The sequence below is a fragment of the Carcharodon carcharias genome, chromosome 30, assembly GCF_017639515.1.
Source record: "Carcharodon carcharias isolate sCarCar2 chromosome 30, sCarCar2.pri, whole genome shotgun sequence".
NCBI lineage: Eukaryota > Metazoa > Chordata > Chondrichthyes > Lamniformes > Lamnidae > Carcharodon > Carcharodon carcharias.
In genome coordinates, this window is record NC_054496.1 from 11,937,764 (window position 1) to 11,950,652 (window position 12,889).

At 47.9% G+C, this 12,889-nt stretch overlaps 1 protein-coding gene across 2 annotated transcripts in view; it reads left to right on the forward strand.

Annotated features, from left to right (window-relative positions):
• LOC121271421 (shiftless antiviral inhibitor of ribosomal frameshifting protein homolog) overlaps positions 1 to 12,106 on the forward strand; it is a 24,194-nt gene extending 12,088 nt beyond the window's left edge. The window contains exons 4-9 of one of the 2 annotated variants that reach the window (XM_041177424.1): positions 5,089 to 5,136; positions 6,712 to 6,750; positions 8,484 to 8,624; positions 9,730 to 9,833; positions 10,105 to 10,253; positions 11,695 to 12,106. In XM_041177424.1, the coding sequence (XP_041033358.1) occupies positions 5,089 to 5,136; positions 6,712 to 6,750; positions 8,484 to 8,624; positions 9,730 to 9,833; positions 10,105 to 10,253; positions 11,695 to 11,972 (759 nt within the window). In that variant the 3' untranslated portion in view covers positions 11,973 to 12,106. The remainder of the gene's footprint in view (positions 1 to 5,088; positions 5,137 to 6,711; positions 6,751 to 8,483; positions 8,625 to 9,729; positions 9,834 to 10,104; positions 10,254 to 11,694) is intronic. The other variant, XM_041177425.1, reaches the window with a different exon arrangement.
• Positions 12,107 to 12,889: the final 783 nt, after the last annotated feature.

The following is a 12,889-nucleotide window of genomic DNA, read 5'->3' on the forward strand; positions in this document are numbered from 1 at the left end:
GGTGTGTATTTACGTGTGTGCGTGTGTCGGTGTGTATTTACGTGTGTGTGTGTCGGTGTGTATTTACTGTGTGTGTGTCGGTGTGTATTTACGTGTGTGTGTGTCAGTGTGTATTTATGTGTGTGTGTCGGTGTGTATTTACGTGTGTGTGTGTCGGTGTGTATTTACGTGTGTGTGTGTCGGTGTGTATTTACGTGTGTGTGTCGGTGTGTATTTACGTGTGTGTGTGTCGGTGTGTATTTACGTGTGTGTGTGTCGGTGTGTATTTACTGTGTGTGTGTCGGTGTGTATTTATGTGTGTGTGTCTGTGTTTGTGTGTGTTGGTATGTATTTACGTGTGTGTGTGGCGTGTGTGTGTGTGTCTGTGTTTGTGTGTGTCGGTGTGTATTTACGTGTGTGTGTGTCAGTGTGTATTTATGTGTGTGTGTGGCGTGTGTGTGTCGGTATGTATTTACATGTGTGTGTGTCGGTGTGTATTTAGGTGTGTGTGTGTCGGTGTGTATTTACGTGTTTGTGTGTGTCGGTGTGTATTTACGTGTGTGTGTGTCAGTGTGTATTTATGTGTGTGTGTGGCGTGTGTGTGTCGGTATGTATTTACATGTGTGTGTGTCGGTGTGTATTTACGTGTGTGTGTGTCGGTGTGTATTTACGTGTGTGTGTGTCGGTGTGTATTTACGTGTGTGTGTGTGTCGGTGTGTATTTACGTGTGTGTGTCGGTGTGTATTTATGTGTGTGTGTCGGTGTGTATTTACCTGTGTGTGTGTGTGTGTGTCGGTGTGTATTTACATGTGTGTGTGTCGGTGTGTATTTACGTGTGTGTGTGTCGGTGTGTATTTACTGTGTGTGTGTCGGTGTGTATTTACGTGTGTGTGTGTCGGTGTGTATTTACGTGTGTGTGTCAGTGTGTATTTACGTGTGTGTGTGTGTCGGTGTGTATTTACGTGTGTGTGTGTCGGTGTGTATTTACGTGTGTGTGTGTGTCGGTGTGTATTTACGTGTGTGTGTGTCGGTGTGTATTTACGTGTGTGTGTGTCGGTGTGTATTTACTGTGTGTGTGTCGGTGTGTATTTACTGTGTGTGTGTCGGTGTGTATTTATGTGTGTGTGTCGGTGTGTATTTACCTGTGTGTGTGTGTGTCGGTGTGTATTTACATGTGTGTGTGTCGGTGTGTATTTACGTGTGTGTGTGTGTCGGTGTGTATTTACTGTGTGTGTGTCGGTGTGTATTTACGTGTGTGTGTGTCAGTGTGTATTTACCTGTGTGTGTGTGTCAGTGTGTATTTACGTGTGTGTGTGTCGGTGTGTATTTACGTGTGTGTGTGTCGGTGTGTATTTACGTGTGTGTGTGTGTGTCGGTGTGTATTTACGTGTGTGTGTCGGTGTGTATTTACGTGTGTGTGTGTCAGTGTGTATTTATGTGTGTGTGTGTCGGTGTGTATTTACTGTGTGTGTGTCGGTGTGTATTTATGTGTGTGTGTCTGTGTTTGTGTGTGTCGGTATGTATTTACATGTGTGTGTGGCGTGTGTGTGTGTGTCTGTGTTTGTGTGTGTCGGTGTGTATTTATGTGTGTGTGTGGCGTGTGTGTGTGTCGGTATGTATTTACATGTGTGTGTGTCGGTGTGTATTTACGTGTGTGTGTGTCGGTGTGTATTTACGTGTGTGTGTCGGTGTGTATTTACGTGTGTGTGTGTCGGTGTGTATTTACTGTGTGTGTGTCGGTGTGTATTTATGTGTGTGTGTGGCGTGTGTGTGTGTCGGTATGTATTTACGTGTGTGTGTGTGTGTGTGTGTGTGTCGATGTATATTTACCTGTGTGTATTTACCTGTGCGTGTGTGTCGGTGTGTATTTACCTGTGTGTGTGTGTGTGTCGGTGTGTATTTACCTCTGTGTGTGTGTGTGTGTGTGTGTGTGTGTATTTACCTGTGTGTGTGTCGGTGTGTATTTACCTGTGTGTGTGTGTGTGTCGGTGTGTATTTATGTGTGTGTGCATCAGTGTGTATTTACCTGTGTGTGTTGGTGTATATTTACCTGTGTGTGTTGGTGTATATTTACCTGTGTGTGTCGGTGTGTATTTACCTGTGTGTGTGTCGGTGTGTATTTACCTGTGTGTGTGTTGGTGTGTATTTATGTGTGTGTGTCGGTGTGTATTTATGTGTGTGTGTCGGTGTGTATTTATGTGTGTGTGTCGGTGTGTATTTACCTGTGTGTGTGTGTGTGTGTGTGTGTCGGTGTGTATTTACGTGTGTGCGTGTGTCGGTGTGTATTTACGTGTGTGTGTGTCGGTGTGTATTTACTGTGTGTGTGTCGGTGTGTATTTACGTGTGTGTGTATTTATGTGTGTGTGTGTGTGTCGGTGTGTATTTACGTGTGTGTGTGTCGGTGTGCATTTACGTGTGTGTGTGTCGGTGTGTATTTACGTGTGTGTGTCGGTGTGTATTTACGTGTGTGTGTGTCGGTGTGTATTTACATGTGTGTGTGTCGGTGTGTATTTACGTGTGTGTGTGTCAGTGTGTATTTACTGTGTGTGTGTCGGTGTGTATTTATGTGTGTGTGTCTGTGTTTGTGTGTGTCGGTATGTATTTACGTGTGTGTGTGGCGTGTGTGTGTGTGTCTGTGTTTGTGTGTGTCGGTGTGTATTTACGTGTGTGTGTGTCAGTGTGTATTTATGTGTGTGTGTCGGTATGTATTTACATGTGTGTGTGTCGGTGTGTATTTACGTGTGTGTGTGTCGGTGTGTATTTACGTGTGTGTGTGTGTCGGTGTGTATTTACGTGTGTGTGTCGGTGTGTATTTACGTGTGTGTGTCGGTGTGTATTTACCTGTGTGTGTCGGTGTGTATTTACCTGTGTGTGTGTGTGTGTGTGTGTCGGTGTGTATTTATGTGTGTGTGTGTCGGTGTGTATTTACATGTGTGTGTGTCGGTGTGTATTTACGTGTGTGCGTGTGTCGGTGTGTATTTACTGTGTGTGTGTCGGTGTGTATTTACTGTGTGTGTGTCGGTGTGTATTTATGTGTGTGTGTGTCAGTGTGTATTTACGTGTGTGTGTGTGTCAGTGTGTATTTACGTGTGTGTGTGTGTCGGTGTGTATTTACGTGTGTGTGTGTCGGTGTGTATTTACGTGCGTGTGTGTCGGTGTGTATTTACGTGTGTGTGTGTCGGTGTGTATTTACGTGTGTGTGTGTCGGTGTGTATTTACGTGTGTGTGTGTCGGTGTGTATTTACATGTGTGTGTCGGTGTGTATTTACGTGTGTGTGTCTGTGTTTGTGTGTGTCGGTATGTATTTACGTGTGTGTGTGGCGTGTGTGTGTGTGTCTGTGTTTGTGTGTGTCGGTGTGTATTTACGTGTGTGTGTGTCAGTGTGTATTTATGTGTGTGTGTGGTGTGTGTGTGTGTCGGTATGTATTTACATGTGTGTGTGTCGGTGTGTATTTAGGTGTGTGTGTGTCGGTGTGTATTTACGTGTGTGTGTTGGTGTGTATTTACGTGTGTGTGTGTCGGTGTGTATTTACTGTGTGTGTGTCGGTGTGTATTTATGTGTGTGTGGCGTGTGTGTGTGTCGGTATGTATTTACATGTGTGTGTGTCGGTGTGTATTTACGTGTGTGTGTGTCGGTGTGTATTTACGTGTGTGTGTCGGTGTGTATTTACGTGTGTGTGTGTCGGTGTGTATTTACGTGTGTGTGTGTCGGTGTGTATTTATGTGTGTGTGTCTGTGTTTGTGTGTGTCGGTATGTATTTACGTGTGTGTGTGGCGTGTGTGTGTGTGTCTGTGTTTGTGTGTGTCGGTGTGTATTTACGTGTGTGTGTGTCAGTGTGTATTTATGTGTGTGTGTGGTGTGTGTGTGTGTCGGTATGTATTTACATGTGTGTGTGTCGGTGTGTATTTACGTGTGTGTGTGTCGGTGTGTATTTACGTGTGTGTGTTGGTGTGTATTTACGTGTGTGTGTGTCGGTGTGTATTTACTGTGTGTGTGTCGGTGTGTATTTATGTGTGTGTGTGGCGTGTGTGTGTGTCGGTATGTATTTACATGTGTGTGTGTCGGTGTGTATTTATGTGTGTGTGTGGCGTGTGTGTGTGTCGGTATGTATTTACGTGTGTGTGTGTGTGTGTGTGTGTCTGTGTTTGTGTGTGTCGGTGTGTATTTATGTGTGTGTGTGTTGGTTTGTATTTATGTGTGTGTGTGGCGTGTGTGTGTGTGTGTCTGTGTTTGTGTGTGTCGGTATGTATTTACGTGTGTGTGTGTGGCATGTATGTGTGTATCTGTGTTTGTGTGTGTTCCACCCCTTCCATTATTGGCCCAGGATTTGTCTCTGACCTTCCTTGTATGTTCGCTTGTCATTCTGTGTTTGAATAAAGGGAGCTACACACGCACACGCACGAATCTAACAAGTGGCTCAGTTGGGTTTGATCCTCTGCTTATAGAGCAGAAAATGTTTTATTCCCGGGCACCAACAGCCCAGACACGGGCAGGAATTAGGATGAACATAAAATCACAGGGGACCACACAGGTGTTGGGCAGCTATTTTACAAACTACAACACTCAGCTTAATTAGACGCAGAATTATCTTGTATTTACGCGATAGAACAGGCCCAACCGGTCTGTGCCAGTGTTTGTGCTCCTCCACACGAGTCTCCTCCTGGCCTAGCACCATCAACCCATTTATTCCTTTCCCCCTCTTGTTTATCCAGCTTCCCCTTCAATGCATTCTAAGTTCCCTGTGGTGGCGAGCTCCACATTCCAGCTTGAATGATAACAGTGAGATTGAAGGTGTACCCAGGAGCTCAGGGGTGAGGAGGCTTTTGATCAGGAACAAGAGGTCGCAAAGACAAAGGGAGGAATTTTACGCTAAAGTCAACGGTGTTCAGAGTGTGTTGCATGGGGCCTTGTCCCCACTGCAATGGGGCTGTAAAATTCCGGCCGAGGAGTCCAGTTGAGCGCCTGTAACCAGTCAGGGGAAGGTGTGCTTGAGCAACACAGCCTGAGTTACTCTCCCAACATGGCGGACGTCTCACTTTGTGTGATGTGCTTCTAATTACAATGGTCGGTGATGTGCAGTCGTCACTAACTCCCGCATTTTTCTGCAGAGCGTTATTGAGACACTTCAAGCTGAGGAAAGGAAAGCAAAAAATAAGGTGGGTCCAGAACGTGATTACTTGGGAGCTGAAAGTGACCACGAGACCTGAGCTTCTGTCGGACAGCTCAAGCTAATCCAGTTGCCTTCTCTCTTGACCCCTCAGCCCCAAGAGACTTCAGCCAAGTGGTAACCAACCTTTCCGAAGTCTGGGGTAACTGTTGAGTATAGACAGTTGGGAACCCAGGGATATCTCCGTACCTGGCTGAGTTTCATATTTTCCAAAACTTTAACACAATCTAAGTAATCATAATGAGGAGATGGTGGAGTAGTTTTAATGTCACTGGACTAGTAATCCAGAGGCCTGGGCTAATGCTGTGGGGGCAGGCGTTCAAATCTGGGCAGCTGGTGGAATTTAAATTCAGTTAATAAAATCAGGAATTGAAAGTTAGTCCCAGCAATGGTGACCACAAAACTATCACTGATTGTTGTAAAAGCAAAAAAATCTGGTTCACTAATGTCCTTTAGGGAAGGAAATCTGCCCTCCTTACTTGGTCTGGCCTAGATGTGACTCCAGACCCACAGCAATGGGGTTGATTCTGATATGGTCGAGGCAGCCAGGGCAATTAGGGATGGGTGACAAAGGCTGACCTTGCCTGGGATGCTTACATCCCACCAAAGAGTGAAGAAAATTGCCTTTGAAGCAGGTCCTTGCTTGTCAGAACAGTTGTGGGTTCTTTCCAAGAGGTTGTAGCCTCCAGTGTTTGCTACGCGTTCTCATATTAAAAACACATGTAAAGCTGAAAGATTGAAACAGTTTGAAACGTGGTGGGTCCAGCAGGACCGTCGAGGGTTGGAGGAACCACAGTGGCTTTTGAAAGAGTTTTCTATTGCGACCACGCCCAGCGACTGAGACCCAATACACTGGATCTCCACCACGTTTGCTCAGAGTGAAGTCATCTCTTGCGCAGTTGTTTTGGTAAGAAAAATGCTGATCCTCGGAGCACCTGTCCCTGCTGCTGGCATGAAAAGACTTGAACGGAAGTTACGTGCCGAGCGATTTACCGGTGCCCCACATGGGATAGGTTGTGAGCCCAATCTTGATTCTTCAAAAAACTTCAAAAAAAAAAGCCAGCCAGTCAGCTGAATCTCATAGTGGTTGGCAGAAGTAGGCTTGCCAACTATCCAGAATTACCCTGGAGCCTCCAGGAATCGAAGACTAGTCTCCAGGGCGAGTAAAAAAAAAAACCCCAAGGGAAAAACTTGGGTGTTTTTTTTTTCAATTTTCTTTTGCTAACCAAAAACCATTGGTGCGGGAAAGAAAAAACATGTTTGTCGGTGGTGGGGGTGGGGGGGGACAGGAATCATCCAATCAGGGAACGGAGTCTATTTGTTTGCCATATGGCCATGGATCCTCATGAGGATGCATGTATTAGCAAGCCAATGGTGGGCAGTGCAGGGGCTAGGCAAGTCGGAGGTAGGAAGACAACCTCCAGGAATATGTCTAGTTGGAGTTGGCAACCTGCAGGTCGAGGCCTGTTAAGTACAGGTGGTGGCAGGAAGCGGCAGTGTCGCTGTCTTGCGGCCACCTATACCCCTGGTTACCGATTATTAATCAAATCTCCTTTTGTTCCAGAGCCCGAAAGTGATAATTAAAGAGGATCCTGACGTAAAGGTAGGATCCGGTCTGACTCACCGGGGATGGCGAATGTTATAGCTGATGTGGTGGTTGTTTACACTGAGCTCTTGCTTCAAGTGGTTTACCGGAAATGGGCGAGTTGGTATATGGGGAAAGGCTGGACAGACTGGGCCTGTGTCCACTGGAGTTTAGAAGAGTAAGAGGTGACGTGATTGAAACATACAAGATCCTGAGGGGTCTTGACAGGGTGGATATGGAGAGGATGTTTCCTCTCGTGGGAGAATCTAGAACTAGGGGGTCACAGTTTGAAAATAAGGGGTCGCTCATTTAACTTGGCGGTGAGGAGAAATTTTTTTTCTCTCCGGGGGTTGTGATTCTATGGAACTCTCTTCCTCAAAAGGCAGTGGACGCAGAGTCTTTGAACATTTTTACTGCAGAGGTAGATAGATTCTTGATAAACAGAGGGTGAAAGGTTATCAGGGGTAGGCGGAAGGTTACAATCAGACGAGTCACGATCTTATTGAATGGTAGAGCAGGCTCGAGGGGCCGAGCGGCCTACTCCTGCTCCTCATTCATATGTTCGTACGCGGTTGGGGTCCCAAAGATGAGTGGAGCTCGAGTTCACAGGCCGATTTTGTGGAGTGCGGCCAGTCAGTTCTGAGTAAGGCTGTTCAGAGGATACATGGCAGTGTGCCCTGCGGAAGATGTGATGTTTGTGTTTAATGTTTACGCTTTTTCGCTGCGTGTGTGTATTACTAATTGTTTAAAAAGTGACAAAGCACTTCAAATGGGGACGAGGTTGGGATTATCATTATTAGGGGCTTTCAGAGGCTTTTGATCCAGTTACTATGGGCTTTGTAGTTTATGTTGAGCAAATGGAACAGTTTTTCATTGCGAATGAGATTGAAGAGGAAAAGCAGGCCTCGGTGTTTCTTCCAGTCATCGGAATGAAAAGTTTCACTTTCCTGAGAAATCTCATTGCTCCTGACAAGCCAGCAGATAAAGAGCTTGTGGACGTTTCGAAAAGCACTTCGATCCCAGACCAGTCACTGTTGACGAGAGATTCAGGTTTCACCAAAGAGCATGAAAGTGAGTGAGTTCCCCAGTTCCTGGCTGGGTTGAGAAAATTAGCGGAACGGTGTGATTTTTAAAGGTTACCTGGAAGAAGCATAAACATTAAACACAAACGTTACAGAAGGTGTTCGGCCAGCTATCTTGGCGCACACCCTCCTAGACTGCCAGGAAGCTCCAGCGTATTCTCTCTAGCTCGCTGGTCTCCAAATAGTCACACTGCAGCATGGAGATATGATTTCATCTTTCTCCTGGGGTGGGGAATCGTCACTAACCAGCCCACAGATCTCAAAAAATAATTCTCAGGACCAATCTGCTTCACTAATGTCCTTTAGGGAAGGAAATCCTCCATCCTTACCTGGTCTGGCCGACATGTGATTCCAGACCCACAGCAAGGTGGTCGACTCTTAAGTGCCCCTCTAAAGTGGCCGAGCAGGACACTCGGGGGCGAGGGCAGTTAGGGATGGGCAACAAAATGCTGGCCTTGCCAGCAATGCCTACATCCCATGAAAGAGTAAATATGAAACATTGTCAGTCGTACTCTGGCTGGAACTGAGAACAGTGGCAATGTCATTTCACAGCCAAAGTCCACCAGGAAGGTGAAAGGCATCGAGAAAAGCTGAGGACCGGCTGTGAAATGGGACTTCTTTTTTAAAATAAAAAAATCTTTAATCTCCCCTCCCCACCTTTATCCCCAGAAACTAGCATCGAAGTTAACGGAGAAGAATCTGAAACTGTTTAATCAGGCCAATGCCAAACTGATTCCATGGGAGGAGAAGCTGTTTGCTTGCAGACAGTGCGACAGCTACTGGTGGAGGAGAGTACCTGAAAGAAAACAGGTAGGGAGGGGGGGTTGGCTTTCCATCTCCCAAGAAGTTCTGAGTAAAGTTTCAGTTGATGGTTTCCGCACCCCCCCCCCCACCACTACCGAACGAACTACGTACTACAAAACAAAAACTGGCCGGCGCAGACTATGGTGGTCTCAGGTTTGACTTTTGGCCATAGACAGGAATGGCTACTGGGATTCTGTGTATCCCTGATTTTGGATGGGGACGGTGAATTTACCCGGCCTTCCTGCTTCTGATCACCATCCAGTTAGGCCCCCCCCGTACATTGATCGATGAGAGTGATCGGGAGCGTGACATCCCACCTCGTAGTTGGTCAGCCTGCCCATACAGCCTGGGTCCTAGCACGATGGACAGTGTCTGTGTCTCCTCATAAGCCTTCATTGGGGGAGGAGAGAAAATTGGTGGTGGAGGGGTGGGATGGGGAGGTGTGTTGAGAACATCCAGTTCAATAGCGCCCAGTGTTGCTCAGTTATTCCTGATTGGCCCTTACTCCTTGTTAGCCAACTCTGTCAGGCAAAATTAGGGGAGGGCATCAGTACATGGGACAATTGGGCACCAGTATATGGGGGAGGAGCAGCAATAAGTGGGGAAATGATGGGAGTGGGGGGTGGTGGGTACTCGTAAATGGACAGTAAATGTGGCTGGACATTAAAGTGTGAGCCTCCAACCAAAAATGAGGAGAAATGTCTTCACCCAAAGGGTTGTGAATTTTTGGAATTCTCTACCCCAGAGGATTGTAGATACTCCGTCGTTGGATATATTTAAGGCTGGGACGGACAGATTTTTGATGTGTCAGGGAATTAAGGGATGTGGTGGAGGGGGGTTTGGTGGTGAGCGGGAAAGTGGGATTGAAGCCCAAGATCAGCCATGATCGTACTGAATGGCTCGATGGGCTGAATGGTCTACTCCTGCTCCTAGTTCTCGTGCTCTTGAATCGCCCACCACTGGCATCACTGTCACAGTGTGGGAAAAGGGGAGGGAGTTTCTAGTCCAGAGACTCCCCAACTGTGGAACAGGTGCCCCTGTTATGCCCGGCACGATAATAGTAATTTGTTGAAGACGCTGACCTGGGACCTCTTGTTTCGTCTCTCTTCAGGTCTCCAGGTGTCGGAGGTGCAAGATGAAGTATGACCCGGTGCCGCGTGATAAAATGTGGGGCTACGCTGAATTTCACTGCCAGCATTGTGGCAACATCTTCGGGTAATGTGGATGGGGAGTGTCAGCAGTTGGATCCGTGCGGGGTATAATTCTAAAGGGAAGGTCACTCGAATGGAGACCTCCCTTGTACCATCACGGGGAGCTGTGCAGCTCCTGTCCCATCACTCACACATACGGAGCTCCCACATCATTATTGACAGACGCTGAGCCACAAAGCCTCTCCTTTTCTGACTGACCCAGTGAAGCCGCGTCCACTGTCGATATTTCTACCCGACTGCAATGTTTCTCACTGCACTTTTCTTCTCGCCTACAGGGGCTTTGGACAGATGGGGCTGCCCGCTCCCTGCTACATCTGCTGCGGCCGTGTGACCCCCACTCGGATCCTTCCACCCAAGAAGGGAGTGGGCCCTCGCACTCCGAGACCCCACAGTTGCTTCGCGGAGGACTGCTACAATCGCAAAGGTCAGCTCTTGTCCCCCGGCCTTGTGAGGTGGTTCCTTCAGTCTCTTTTTGTGCTTTTTTTTTTTTGGCGATGTTTTCTCTGCCTGGTGCATTGCTTCCTCACTGGAGTCTGGTTCTGTCAGGCTCCGACCCTTTTCCCCCCTCGCCCTCGTGTCTCACATAAGTGGGCAATCGTGTCTTGACAGCGAGTGTCAGAATGTCGTTCATCTTGAGCGAGGATAGGGTGGAGACCGACACTCCAGCCCAATCCGCAAAAGGGTCAAGTGAACACGCTGAATAATCCTCAGCAATGGGGCTCCATTGGCTAATTTCCCACCCTCCCTTACCTAAAGAGTGCTGGGGTTGGTGTTCCAGCGCAGCACGGACTGGAGATTGAAACCAGTCAGCGTGATCTACCCACCAGCTGAGCTGCTCGAGGCACACGATGATTGTGACCCTTGTTGGCAGGGCTTATCTCACCAATGATCGCCGGCTAGGCCAGCACTTATTGCCCATCCCTAATTGCTGTCATTTAGTGGAAATTACGAGTCAACCACGTTGCTGTGACTCCGCACTCCCATGTAGGCCAGACCAGCTTTCCTTCCTTCCTTCCTTTTGTGAACCAGGTGGGTTTTTACCCATCAGACTTTTGATCCTAGATTTTTATTGAATTCAGATTTCACCATCTGCCATGGTGGGACTTGAACCTGGGTCCTCCGAGCATTATCCTGGGTCTCTGGGTAACCAGCCCGGTGACAAAGTCACCATGCCACCCACCGCCTCCCACAGCAATTCCTCCGTCTTAAGCCAACACTGGTGCCAGTTGGTATCCACTGTGGTCACCTGTGGGAGCCAGAGATTACTGCCTCCCCCTCCCCCCCGGCCTCCCCTTGCCCGCTTATCCTCTTCCTTACCTCCCTTCCTTACACCCACCCCTCTCTTCTGCCCCATCCCATTTGTAAGGGAGTCTGCCCCGCAGTCTTCCTGTGTCAGGGGTGGCACTTCAAGTGGTCAAGATGCTGGTACTCTGCTTTTTGTTCGGCCTACTGACCTCCAAGGCCATGCCAAGTCTAGGCTGTGAGGCTCCACTGGGGGAATGAGTCAGTAAAACCAAGGTCCCATCTGCCCTCTCTAGGTGGGTGTGGAAGATCCCAGGGCACTGTTTTGAGTTCTCCCTGGTCAATATTTGTTCCTGGATGAACACAATTAAACCATCAGGTTATCTGGCCATTATCGCATTGCTGCTTGTGGGATTTTGCTGTGCACAAATTGGCAGCCATATTTTCTAACTTGCAACAACAACTACGTGTCATTGGGCGTGAAGCACTTTGGGATCCCCTGAGCTGGCAAAAGGCGCTATGTAAATGCAAGTTTGGTGTGTGATACTCAGGGACAAATTATCTTTTCCACTCCCTAACACCTCCCCCCCCCCCGACCCCCAACCAATCCCTTTCCTTCTCAGAACCCCACATCCAAGGGACCCACTGTGTTCACCCGCGCAGCCGGCTTCAGAAAGGGCTCCCGAAGGTTCTGTTCCCGAGTCCGGAGCACGACAGCACAGGATCCACCATCGCAACCTGCCTGAGTCAGGGGAGCTTGATGGAGTGTCATGTGAATGATATCATTGAAGAGGACATCCTGGAAGAGGAGGAGGAGGAGGAGGAGGAGAGGGGCACCACGGAGGAAGATGAGGACTCAACAGAAAAGTCAGATGATGGGAATGGTGATAACGGTGACTAAATGATTGGGAAACGTTCCCGAGCTGAATATGTATGAATGTTAGCCTTCGCTGTGCACCATCTGTCACAATGACCCATTGTGTGCTCCCCACTCTCAGGGCTCCCCTGGGTTAGGCAGAAGGTTGTGGGGGTGGAGGGGGGAGGGGGGAGGGGGGAGGGGGGGTGGGGGGTGGTAGAGGAATTTGTACAACTTGGAATTTAAAAATATTCCTTTCTAAATTTGCTCCTTTTGAGTTCACCTGTTTGAAAAATGAGAAATACATTTTTTTTTGTTTTAATTCTGTGTCACTTAAAATGAAGGAAAATAGATTTGGATTTTGTTCCTGGGTCGGTAGAAGTTGCCTTGAGCTGATCAACAATGGGTGGCGTCACTGCCTCGCGGGCCACCCAGCACCCCCACAATGTGATTTCTATGTGTGCGTGTGTGTAGTGCGAAAAGGGTCATTTGTTCTTCAGTTGACTGCATTAAGGAGATAGTTAAGGCTGTGAATCTGAATAACTGGCCCACCTTAAACAGGTTTAAGGCCAGTGCCTTCTCAAAAGGGCAGGCAGGGGTCATGTGTGCGACATATGTCCCTTCCCTCTGTCTCCTGCGGGTCTCTCTCCTCGGGTGCCGAATCCTCCTGGAGAAAGCGGGAGCAGGCTGTTGAGTTGGATGATCAGCCATGATCATAATGAATGGTGGAGCAGGCTCGAAGGGCTGAATGGCCTACTGCTGCTCCTAGTTTCTATGTTTCACTTTCAGCTTCGAAGCAATGGGTGAAAGTGCAGCTATTAAATAGAACTATTGCATTTTTACAGCATAGAAAGAAGCCATTTGGCCCATCATGCCTGTAACAGCCCTCTGAAAGAGCTAACCAAATAATTCCTTTCCCCAAAACCTTTATTTTTAAAAGCTTTTATGAATTCCACTTCCAC